The 13530-nt window shown below is 43.9% G+C and overlaps 1 protein-coding gene across 1 annotated transcript in view; it reads left to right on the top strand.

Moving 5' to 3' along the window:
- SLCO4A1 (solute carrier organic anion transporter family member 4A1) overlaps positions 1–13530 on the top strand; it is a 73221-nt gene that overhangs the window by 45028 nt on the left and 14663 nt on the right. The window contains exons 6-8 of the mRNA XM_083146795.1: positions 5233–5338; positions 6447–6601; positions 12583–12778. Coding sequence (XP_083002921.1) covers positions 5233–5338; positions 6447–6601; positions 12583–12778 — 457 coding nt within the window. The remainder of the gene's footprint in view (positions 1–5232; positions 5339–6446; positions 6602–12582; positions 12779–13530) is intronic.

Genomic DNA, 13530 nt, shown 5'->3' with positions numbered 1-13530 from the left:
AGATGTGTGATTTTTGGCGAATATTAGTAAAAAAAATGGCGACATCGCATTTTTCCTTGAAATCGCATATTTAATAGGATGCGCTAAGGGACGGATATCGCATATTATGTGCGATAACTCATCGCATCCAGATGTTTTCGTACAGAAAAGTATACAAATCGCTTATTTAATGGGATGCGTAAATCGCACTTTTAAGGTGTCTAATAATCGCACTTTTTTCAGACCAGGTTCTGTTGGGCGATTTGGCCCAGAACTCACTTTGGTCAAGTGCACAAATGGTTCATTTCAACACAGGTGCCCTCAATTTCACTCAGAAACACCCCTACATATACCCCAACATCATTAAGGACACCTGTGAGGGTTTGAGACATGGAGATTTTGCAGAGTGGTTTGGAGTTGCTGATTTGTGATGTGGCCCATTTGGAGGAGCTGCGCAGGAGGGAGGAAGCTGGGCACCAGATCCAGGTAGCCCCCCGACTACTGCGTACCCCACGTATGTATCGTGCTCAGCTGTACCTGGACTCCCTCTCAGATCAACAGGTTGTGGGGATGTTTAGGCTGAACCGCAATAACCTGTTGGACTTATATGAGCAGGTGAGAGATGATTTTGACCCTTTCGGGGCAGGCAACTATGCAGTGTCTGGGCTGCAGAAATTAATGTGTACCCTCTACTATTTGGCCACAGACTCCACTCAGTCTGTGACCTCATGGTCCTTGAGGGTATCACAGCCCACTTTCTCTAAGCATTTTACTCAAGTGTTACTTGCTTTAAAGAAGTTGTGGTGCACATACATCAGATTCCCACGTTCTGAGTTGTAGTGGCAGCACCTCAGGGGGTATGATTCTTTTGAGCTTGACCTCATAGGACGTGTAGCAGACAGTGGTGGGGCTTCCTCCGCCAGTCTTGGTGGCCTCCTCCAACTCCATGGCCATTTTACTTTTGAGGTGTCTCTTTATATCGTTGAACCTCTTGACGTTTCCGACCAGGCGCTTGTGCTGACTTACTGCGTTCACCGCCTGGGTGATGTCCTTCCACATAGCCCTTTTCCGCTGTGCAGTGGTCTTGTGGTGACTTTTCCCCAGTAACCGGTCAAACACAGGTATGATAGCCCGGACAAGCGCAGCATTTTCCTCGTAGGAGATTCTGACCTTTCTGCCACTTTTTGTGCGGCCAGCTTCTAACTCCTCCTCCTCATTTTCTACTCCAGCCATGTACCCCTCCTCCTCCTCCTCCATGCCAGTGTCTTCCTCCTCCTCACCTCCATCTTCCTCCACCTCTGACATGTGGCCCTCCTGCAGCTGCTCTGGAGTATGGAATAGGTCCTGGGTATAGGATGGGGATGGCAGCGGATCCTCCACCTCCAATAAGGCGGAACAGGAGTGTGTTTGCTATTCGCACAGGACCCTCAAACGTATTGAGGAAAGTGGGTGTACCCCTATTGTACTGGTATATGCAGATATGTATATCTCATAAGGGGTGTGCTACCACTGGACACAAGAAAATATGGACAAACTAGCAAGAGAAAAGTGTGTCCTAGTGTGGTGCACCTAAATGAACATGACGATTAAAATTTGACTTTTATTAGTATTTTTAAAAGCGAAATATAAAAACACACAAACAAAACAAAATATATGTAGATGTGTTTAAAAAACGGCGGCTCTCTGACTCCACATCCGTTTTGACTAGAGGTAAGTATTGGTATCCCCACAGGTGTGGTATGCTGACACCTTTATTATTTGTATTTCCTGAATTTAGTGTGGTGGTGTCATTATAGCTAAAGGCCCCTTAAGACACGTGCGCACCTACTAACACCAGTGCACTGGTGTTAGTAGGTGCGCACTGGTGTTAGTAGGTGCGCACGTGTCTTAAGGGGCCTTTAGCTATAATGACACCACCACACTAAATTCAGGAAATACAAATAATAAAGGTGTCAGCATACCACACCTGTGGGGATACCAATACTTACCTCTAGTCAAAACGGATGTGGAGTCAGAGAGCCGCCGTTTTTTAAACACATCTACATATATTTTGTTTTGTTTGTGTGTTTTTATATTTCGCTTTTAAAAATACTAATAAAAGTCAAATTTTAATCGTCATGTTCATTTAGGTGCACCACACTAGGACACACTTTTCTCTTGCTAGTTTGATCCTCCACCTCCTCCTGCTGGGGCTGGTCCACCAGGGCCTGGTCTGGGGCTGGCCTTGCTGTGGCCATGCTGCCTGCCACACTGCTGCCACTCCCTGTAATGGAGGACGACCTCAGCAGTCCTCTGCTGCCTCTCCCACTTGGCTGGCTGCTTCCTCTGCCACTCCTTTCTCTGCCACTCCTCACTCTGCCACCAACACTTCTTCCTCTGCTCACACTGCCACTGCTCCTCTCCATGCTCCTTACTTCCTATCAAAGAGTGAAATAGCGCCAGTGCCCCTTTATATAGGGGGTGTGATGCATAATGGAGGGGACAGAGGTGGGCCAATAGGTTAGGGGGTTCTTAGTCATGCGGAGACAGTCTTGTAAATCGCACTCCGGTTGGTCCAAAACTCGCACATGACTGGCGGAAAAAAAAAATCGCATTTTTTTGTGTCATAATATCGCACCAGTTCGCCGCAACTCGCACTACATCGCACTTTTCAGCCTCCAAATCGCATCCCATTAAATATGCGAATTATTACAAAAAAATGCGATTTCAAAAAGTGCGAAGAGCGGCAATGTGGAGCGAGATAAAAAATGCGCTTTTATCTCATCCCATAGAATGTCACCCTTTATATCTTGTACAATAGTATGGAACATGTATCCCGAGTTCCAACTTGGCATAGTAACATTTAAATATATAAACTTGCATTTTAGAATTGGTGACCCTAATGGAAGCATTTGATTCATTTATAATAAACTTATTTAATAAATATATGTGCCACATTGTTATTGTTAATTCAAAAATAATTTCTAAAGATACTGTAGGTCTAAAAGTTAATTAATTGCTTATATAGATTGGAAGTATATTGTGAGTTTAACCCATGTCCAAGGAAATATAGGACCTGATTCTAGTTCACTTGCAAAAGAAAATTCTCTTTCTAATAGACAAAACCATGTGCACTGCAGGTGGGGCAAATATAACATGTGCTGAGAGAATTAAGGTCCATACACACCGGGGGGCGATTTTGAGCTGAAAGCCACTCAAACTTGGTGTTTTGAGCAGCTTTCAGCTCAAAGCCGCCAAGTATGTATGGCCCGGCTATGAGCAGTGAGCGTTCATGCGCACTCCCGCATCATTGCAGCGAAAGCCATTCATCTGTTGGTATTACCCGCAGATGAGCGGCTTTGTTATTGGCTTTGCATAGCGATACGCTATGCAAAGTCATTCGCCCCCCCTGCTGACAGCGCCGGGCAGGCAGGAAAGCCGCTCAGTGTGTATGGACCTAAAGATTTGGGTGGTGTTTTACTTCAAACTGATATCTATAGTGCAGTGTAAAAATAAAGCAGCCAGTATTTACACTGCACAAGATTTTGTTCATTAGAGAGAGATAATCAGGCCCATAGTCCATTAGGAGATAGTGATATCACTGTGAATGCTACCTGTTGGTTTCCTAGATACCAGTGATACTTTACGAATGCTTTTATGACAATGTGTATCAGTGATGTCATTGGTGCATTGGTTTGCAGTAATATTGGTTCAGTCACAAAATGACGGCTGCTGATCTAATTTGCGCAGGATGATCATTTTAAATGACTGGAATCTGTACACTGCATTAGCTGAAGCGTATAGTAAATGACAGGAAGCAGGCTGCATATTGAAAAACAGCAGTGCTGTGCGGGAGGACAGGGATGAGAGGGTAGGCTGTGACAGCAGGGGTCAGGCATAATGACTTTGAGCTCTGTAAAATAAGCATGGTCTACTAATGGAAACCTTTTATCTAAAAAGAAAAAAAAAAAGATTAGCAAACATTGTTTAGTAATTTCCGGCTATTCTATTGACATCTTCCTTAAAAGTGTATTGTAACCAAGAGACGGACAGGTAGGAAAAGAGGCCCCGATTTGTGATCATTTGGAAGGGGCCCCATTCTGATGTTGAGGGGTCTGTGCATGTGCAAGCGCGTATTTGCGTATGTGCAGACCCCAGCAACAAACGGCTTTGGCAAGTTACACACTCCCTGGGCAGTTCGTTGTAGGGACAGAGGGCTGATAGCGGAAAGGGGGATTGCCCATGGGAATGCAGACGGGCTGATGCCTGCCGGGGGCAGGCGGCTGAGGTCACAGGACGTAAGCGCCCGCCCCCTCTTCCATGGACACTGAAGGGAATAAAAGTGAGTTTCAACTGACTTTTATTTCCAAATCATAACATGGTACCGAGGGGATTCGGCAGCGGGTAGCGGGCATTTGGCGGGGTGGCGTTTCAGTGCTCAGTAAGCAGTTCTTTGGTATCCGGATGGCGGACAATGTCTAGTTCAATAATTTTCAACCTTTTTACATTGCGGCACACTAAATAAGATTTTAAAATTGCCAAGGAACACCATGAGATCCCCACAGGGCAAAACACATTGGCCCCCACAGGAAAAAAACAAAAACTATTGGCCCCATATAAAAAACAATCACACTTGTCCCGACCGGTAACAAAAATAAATTACATTGGCCCTTTACATGAAGAGGAGACCAGTAAATAACAATTCATGCAAGTATTTTGTAATATTTTTCATTTTATTAAACTTTTTCATACTTTCCCAATTCACATGGACTTAGATTGATAATGGTAAAGTGTGTCAAGCGCAGCGGGAGTGGATCGATGGCACTTTGCCCAAAACATGGTCAAGCGAAGCGAGTCAAGCAAGGTTGTGCAGTACACAATTTGGGGGTCCACATGCTCAGGTGTCAACATTGACACAAAAAAGTGAAAAACTCATGTCGACCTTTTCCATGTGAACCTTTTGCTTATGCGACCTTTTGTCAATGTCGAACTAGTGTTTTAGATAGCTATGTAGCATATTTAATAATGAGTGATAAGCTTGTTAAATTGTGTTCCAATCAATCAGCTTGTAGCTGTCATGATTGAAACATGACAGGAGCTGATTGGTTGGAGCATCATTTGCGATCGGTAACAAGAATAGCAGTCATTAATAAATACACCCCTACTTATTTTACTGCTAGTGCCCATGGGGTAGGTATGGGGAGGGCGTTAGTAGCCTGTAGTTAACAAAGACAACTAACTTTAAGTAAAATACTTCTTTCATTTTTTTTTTAGGGTCTCAGCGTTATGTGGTTATGAGAGTGTCGGAGGCTCATCAGGTGAAAAATGGGAATCACAAACAAGATGCTGATTTTGGGAAGACATTTAAAGATCTACCAAAGTAAGAATAATGTGCATTATTATTATTATTATTAATAACAGTTTTGTATATAGCACATCAAATTCATTACCGTTGGAAACAACAGACAATCATAGAGGTAGGAAGGCCCTGCTCCAAGCTTACAGTCTATAGGGAAGTAAGCATTGGTACATAATAGGGACCCAGATTGCAGAGGTGGGCTGTATGATACGATTCCCCAGTAATATTGGCCTGGTGAAGACAGAAAATATGTGTGCACTGTACAGAGTGGATGTAATTAGATACATCAGTTAATGAAGTAAATGTGGGCGGTCCTGGGATTAGATAAACTTGTCTTGAGAGGTGAAATTTCGTAGAACGCTTGAAGGTTTGGAGACTACACAGCCTGTGTAGGGGTTTATGTAATAGGATTCATGTAGTGAGAAATAGCGCAATATCAGTGACCTCCGTTATAGAATTCAGGCGTGAACAATTTAAAAGACAGACCCAGGTTAGTTTTGAATTTTACATTACTGCTGCTTTAATTCAAATGTGAGGAGGAGGGTTTCTGTTGCAATGGCATATAAACGCCCGCAATGGTAGCCTAACTCGCCCCTCTCTTGGAACAATTTAGCCCTAGGGTCACTAATTTTTGTACACCTCCCTATGGTATTTACAACAAAAATCAGTAAACTACCGTATGGAAATACCATAAACACGGCATATAGCAGCACTTACTTCCCCAAACTCAAGGGGGCTCGTAACTGGAATTAACCCTTAAGTCTGCAGTCGTGAGAGGAGAAATTGCACTGATCACAAGGCTCATACCCTATTACATAAATTCCTATCTCTGCATTTCTATATTATATCAGTTTCCTTTGTTGGCTGCCTTTCCCAGGGCTGGTGGCATCTTATGAAATGCACTTTGATTGTTGCATTTTAGATTTTGATCATTTTTAATATTTTTGTGTAAGCGGCAAACTATACCATGGTTAAATAAAACTAGATGTGAGAAGTGTATTTTTTTTAGTCTTAGCACACTACAGATGTACAGATCCCATAAGAAGACCATTCTTCCTAACGCTCAACCAGCAAGTGCACAAACTTTTCATCCTCTCTTAATAGATTACTTATATTGTTTTCCACACAGGTCATTATTGATGCTTTTGAAAAACCCCACCTTTATTTTCCTGTGCTTAGCTGGAGCGACAGAAGCTACCCTCATTACAGGCGTGTCAACATTTGGACCAAAGTTTCTAGAATCACAGTTTAGTTTAAGTGCATCAGATGCTGCAACGTTTTTTGGTAAGTTGAAATTTCTTCCCATAACCAAAAATCAAAGCACTCGTTTTAATTTTAAACCATACAAATAATTGATACTGAAGATGTACAATATGTATGCTAACCGCACACACACACACACACACACACACACACACACACACACACATATTAACCCTAGAGTGAATTTGACCTGTGTATATTTTCTGCTTAATGAGCAAGTAATGCACTGATGCTTATAGCAAAAGATGGATGGACACCCGGAAGTGTTCTATTAGGAGATAATAGCTGCTGTAGTCCTGATAATGAACATGCTTCTCCAAGTGCTACTCTCCCCCATCAATTTCATTTAGGCATGACGCAGGTCACCAAGACCCGAGTCATACCTTTCACACATAAGTCAGGGTTACGGTATAGTGGGTAGACAATGTCTAGGTCCACAGTCACTAGGTTGAACACGAAGTATTGACACAAGTTTTTTTTGGTACCTATGTCAAAATGGTCACTGTATAAGTGTAATGCATCCCATCGCATGGCGAGCAGCTTCGGCACGGCGCCTCACTGCGCTCGGCACACTATTCTATTCTCGCTGTTTCCTTCATAGCCGCCGAGTAAGCCCTGCAAAGCAACTTTCACACTTGTTCGGGGCAGGATTTCACTCTGAAGAGGGGGGGGGGGGAGTATAACGGGTCGCTGGGTTCCGAAAATTTGCAGCCATGCGATCAGGTCTGAATAAGGCCAAAGACTCAATTGAATGGTGGATTATCTGAGGAACCGCACATGCATTGCGAATGTGCACAGTTGTTGTTTGCTATTGTGATGGCTCTGGTGGGCATCTCTATACACTTCTGGGCGGCCAGTAGCGCACGCAGGGGGGGTTTCTGAGTACCCAGAAACCCCCCCATGTGTCTAAGGGCCCTAGGCTGAAAGCTGAGGGTCCCCTCTTTCCAGAGGTACAAGAATTTTAAAAATCGGCCCTTGGGAACCGGAGATATCTGACTTCAAAGCAGTGGTCTCCATCTAAGCCTGTTAATTGCTCTTCCCAGTCAGATATTTCAGGTTCTGTCTGACATATAGTTTTTCTGAGGGTATATTCCAAAAGCTGGGACTCTCCCCCTTTGATGGACACTAGTAGCTTGTCTCTACTGTGCCCAGAACCAGAGATATCAGCCTTCCAGCAGCTGGTTACTGCTCCAGCTCCACACACCTGGTATGTAGTTTTATATTCTCGTTGGCAGATTGCTCTGCGTCCTGAACTCTGATCCCCTAGTCCCCAATACCATTTGGTAGGTGGGATTCTCTAGTTTTTAATTCCATTAAAAGCTAAGAAATCTAGTTCCGGGAACTGGAGATATCTGCAGTCAAGCAAGCTGTCCTCCCACCAGAAAATTATGATTAATAAGCCCACTCCACTATACACCCCTCCTCTGCATATTAAACATCCTCTACCACCCTGGAAGTTATGTATCAGGGCCCCTTCATTCAGCCCGATGCCCCCTTTTCCCACCTCATCTCCCACCATCTGTGCAGTAAAGGGGTAATTAGTAAAAATTACTGATCCAGGCCCTACATGCTGAGCGGGTGATATAATACCCCCTACCACCCGCGGGATATCAAAGCTTCCCCCACCCCTACCGCTGGAGGATTGGTAGGGGGCCCAATACATTGCTATGCCCAGGGGTCTACACTGCTGTTGATCCCCCTGTATGTATATATATATATATATATGTATGTATATATGTATATATATATATTATTATTATTATTATTTATATACATTTGGTCTATAATACTTTAACTGACCAGGCATAAACTGGGTCACCTACGTCTCCATCTCCGTGCTTTGCTCCGCCCCTCTGGAAACCCCCTTCTGAAAATCCTGCGTTTGCCCCTGGCGGCTGCTACACTTGCCCATTTTCTCGCACCTCCTTTCGGCATAGCTTGAACTATGAATCGGGTCTTATGTACAGTTTCTCTCCAGAAATATATTGTTATAATTTGAAATAAATACTGGAGAGGTTATCAAAATTACCTTTGTGGTTGATCCCCTCTTTGCAAATGTAATCATTGATATGCTCATTTGGCACTTGAAGACATTGTATGTAGACTGTCACTAGGGACAGACCAAGATTACATAAATTAATTATAATATTTAAATCTGTAATACTTAATGTACCTGGAATATTATTTTCACTATGATTATTATTTGACGATCATCACTGTAAACATGTTATTTGTTTTTTGCATTTGTGCATTTGTGCATTTTACTAGAGATGAATGAGATGTTTGCTAAAATATAAAACCAGCTGCCCGTTGCTCTTATATTTTACTTTTGGATATTTTAAAATAAATGAATAAAATTGATGTTTTAAGCAGCCTTTCCAAACACGCACCACGCACATTTCGTCTTTGTTCCATGAGTGCCTCGCTTTGTTACATGTGCATTTCTCACTGCCTTTGCAGATGTTTAACAGCATTGTATTTTTGAGAATATGATAATGTGGGTGGTAGGAAAGAGAAAACTGCTTTATACAGTAACATATAGTTAATAGGTTAGTCATTGAGGGTTTGCCAAGAGCACATTCTTTACTGTTAAGCTTCATTGTGCCATAAAAGTGAAAGTGAAAGACATTGGAGGTCAAATGAAGTGTGATGTGTTTAGCTGAAAAGGAGTGTTGGGAAAATCAGCAGACTGAGTAAAATCATTATTGAATATAGTTGTAAGGAATAGTTGACATTTTATTTGGTGATTAAGGCAGACCTCCCAACATGATCATCTCCAGGAGGGATAGAATACTTTATTCCTGGACTTCCTTCTTAATTAGTGATTCCCATCTCCTGTGTTGAGACACCGTTTAGATCAATGAACCTGTTCAAAACAGGTGATGGCAATCATACATTAAGAAGGAAGTCCAGAAACAGAGCATTGTGTCTCTCCTGGAATGGGTCATGTTGGGAGGTATGATTAAGGCACTCACCGAGTAATTCAGACTTGATCACAAGGCAAATTTGTTCTCAAAATCGGAAAAGCCATGTGCACTGCAGGTGGGGCAAATGGAACATGTGCAGAGAGTAAAGGTGCCCATACACTAAGCCGATTTCGGGCAATTGCGACGAATTGGGCTGTGAAATCGGCTCAGTTTGGTCAGTCCCCTCAGGTCCGATGCGCGGTCCCGTGGTCAGACCTGCTGGCCGTCCGACCACCCGACCTGGGACCTCCTTCCCGGGCAGCGGGGTCCAGCCAGGTGGTGGGGGGGGGGGGCAGGCAGCTCATAGTAACGGGGTCCGCCCAAGCGGCAGCTGGGAGGCTGGAGCTTGTAGCGGCATTTTGCCGGTCAGGAGGATGCGGCTGCTGAATATTTTGAAATGACTGACCGGCCGGTGATTGGCTGAGACTCTAAGCCAATCAACGGCTGGCCAGTCATTATTGCGCTTTGTTTATTCAACCTCCTGGATACTACAGGAGAAGAGGACCGCCCAGCGTTGGAGCTGGGGTAAGGTGAGTATGTATGCATGTATGTATGTATGGTGTGTGTGTGTGAGCGTGTATGCTAATAACGCTGTACTGTTCTGGGAGTATGTGTGCATTTATTGTAACCTTGGTCATGCTGGTGAACTATGTATCACAGTGTGTTGACATTGTTGTACCTTTCTGGCCTCCTACAGCTGTAAAAGATATCTGAAGCCAGAGACCACTCTCACTGTGGAGGGACTTTTTGAATTCCTGTAAATGCTTCCCGCTGCCCCATCCCAAGTTCATAATATGGCACATGTTATAGGATGACATAGAGAGGGAGATAGATTGTGGGTGATAGGAAAAGGCAAAGGGTGACAAGGAGAGGAAGTGGGTGACGGAGAAATTGTGACAGGTAGAGGTAGTGGATGATGGGAAGAGTAATAGTGAGAGGCAGTGAGTGACATGTAGAGGATGACAGGCAGTGGGTAACATCAGGGACATACAATGGGTGATAGGGAGAAGATGACATTGAGAGGCAGTGGGTGACAGAAGGAAGTCATAGTGAGTGATGGGAAAGGGTAATGGGGAGAAGCAGTGGGTGAAGGAAAATGGTGACAGGTAGATGTAGTGAATGATGGGGAGAGTGTGACAGAGGCAGTGAATGACATGTAGAGGGAAACAAGCAGTGGGTAACATCAGGGACAGACAATGGGCGGTATTCAATGAGCCTGATTCGCCATGTTTTTATGGCGAATTTGTGCTGTTTGGCGAATTTTTGACAAAAACGGTGAATCACCCTATTCAATGAGCAGATGGCGAATACATTTCAAGGTTTTTTTCGCCAAGATTCACCGAGTAGCAATCGCTATCTTTTTATGGTGAAGTGGAATGTGAACTTTTAAAATAAAGTGTTTTGTTTTTTACATTTGGTGTAAAAAAATCAGGAATTTTATTCTGAGGAGGGGCATGCTATATTTATTCATGTGCTGTAAGCACATGAATATATATTTAATTTAAAAAAAAATATTTTTTTTTTTTTTACACAGCAGCCAGCAGAGGGCGCCGGAGCCGAGCCGCTCATTAGATATTCATATATTCACTGCACCCGATCGTTATCGGGTGTAGTGAATATACCCGGTCCCCTGCTGGCACCCCCGGGGGGCAGTCTGTGCTGCCTGGCACCCGGGGAGCCCACCTCCCCCCCACATACGCTCTGGGGCAGGCAGAGAGACTTCCATCTCCCTGCCTGCCACCGTCCTAAGGCTCCCTGCGGCATTGCCGCAGGAGCACAAATTCGCCAGTCAAGGGCAGTGAGCCCCTGACTCGTTGAATACCGGAGCCGTCGAGGCTCCGGAACGTGGTGGGCAGTGGCGAATGTGCAGCGAATTCTAAACAGGATTAGCTGCACGTTGCTGGTATTCACATTGAATACCGCCCAATGGGTGATAGACAGAGGATGACCGTGAGAGGCAGTGGGTGATGGAAGGAAGTCACAGCGAGTGACGGGTAAGGATGATAGGGAGAAGCAGTGGGTGATGTCAGTACCTTATTGGCTAATCAAGTGCATTATATGAATACAAAACCAACCTTCTTTAAGAGCCTGCTCATTCCCTAACATTAGGACCCATTTATTTGCAGCAAAAGGACCTCTACTAATGTGGGGTACACACCAGGACGACCCGATCACGATGTGCACCGTGAGCGGGTCCGATCTGATGGCGACCCGCACCCGGGAGTATGGTTGTTTCCAGATCCTACCTGCTGCAGGTAGGATCTGAATAACGACCGACCCGCGGGACCACACATTGGATAGGTATCGGACCACACCAGGACAGAAAAGGGCCCAATCACCACACAATCTACGTCCAATCGGTCAGAATTGGATCTAGATTGATGGGATCGGACCCTTGTCGTCCTGGTGTGTACCCAGCATAAGTCCTTACATTATATAGTCCACAGAATTTATCTAGAAAGTGAAACACTCCTTAAATATATATTAATAGTTTATTAGGCATTTTCTAATATTTACAGTATTCAATTTTTCAATACTAGATGAAAACTTAAATACTATCTCAAGTACTGATGCACAAGCGCCCTGACAGAGGCTAGTTCTCACCTTTGACTATACTGCAGTATTTATCTCTCTAAACATTCAAATAATTACTTTAACTAGTGTACAGTCATGTCCAATTATTCCATAATCAATTATATTACACAAGCAACCTTTATACCACTGCCCTTCCATGTGATATGAGATTATCATAGCAGTGAGGTAAGTAGTTGTGGAGGCATAGGCTGAGCGACTATCAGACTTACTGTGCTGCTGTGCACTCCGGCATCATCATTGCCGGTATTACCAGCAGATGAGCGGCTTTGAGGATGGCTGTGATTTACATAATGCACACATTTACGAGCAATCTCTATACATAACAATGAGTGAGAGTCAAACTGTACATATTTTTCTGGTTATACATGAGAGAGAATTCTGTAGATAGTTTGAAAAATAAATGTTGATTCATTTTTTTCTCTTTCTCTTTCCCTTGCTCAGGATATATGGTGGTTCCTGCCGGTGGTGGAGGTACCTTTCTTGGGGGATTTATAGTGAACAAACTGAAACTTCACTGTTCAGGAGTGATAAAATTTTGTATCTTATGTACTCTTCTTAGTCTGTTGTCAATCTTCATATTCCTAATAAGCTGCCCTGATATGCCCATGGCCGGAGTGACAGCACCTTACCATGACAGGTATTGTCATAGCTGAACTTACTAATTAAATTAAGTGCATTGTGTGTATATGTCACAGTTATGTGGTGAGGGACAGGATTTGCTTCTGTTTGTCCACATATGTTATGATTGGCAGCCACCAGCACTGGTTTTGCCTGGTACATTGACCATTCATAATATGAATTGATCCTGGTCCACCAAACCAAGGCACCCCTGCAAGTGTCCTGAGGCACCCCAGGGTGCCTAGGCACACAGTTTGGGAACCACTGGTCTAACCACATAATATATCACCAAGTGAGGTGCCAGAATTCCAGTGTTTTGATTGGACCTACAGTAGTACATAAGGGAGTGGTGTATTGATTGGGTCAGTTTGGTGATATGTAAAGGTGTTTTATAAACATACACACACAAAACAAATAAATATACTGTTATAAGTATTATATCAGTGGTTCTCAGCCTCAATCCTCAAGGGCCAAATGTAATAGGGTGTGAGAATCAGAAAAAGAGATTTTGTGACAGTTTTCCTATTTTAAAAAAAAGTGTTCTTTTTTGCTTTAAACATTGCTGGAGTTGGCAGTCAGAAGTGTACTTCTTTGTGACCTTATCTCAGGGATGGCCAAACCGGTGGCGAGAGGCTGCATATAAGATTTGATAGATATAATGTGCTGCCAGGAGTCTGGGAAGGGGGGGGGGGCAAATATGGGCGGCAGCTGGGGGGGGAGGGGCAGATTGAGGCGGCTGCCGGGGGGGGGGGGGGGTCGAATAGAGGAGGC

This window comes from Crinia signifera, chromosome 6, assembly GCF_055691185.1.
Source record: "Crinia signifera chromosome 6, ASM5569118v1, whole genome shotgun sequence".
Lineage (NCBI taxonomy): Eukaryota > Metazoa > Chordata > Amphibia > Anura > Myobatrachidae > Crinia > Crinia signifera.
The sequence above is the reverse complement of the archived record's forward strand: the minus strand, read 5'-3'. Positions and strand labels throughout refer to the sequence as shown.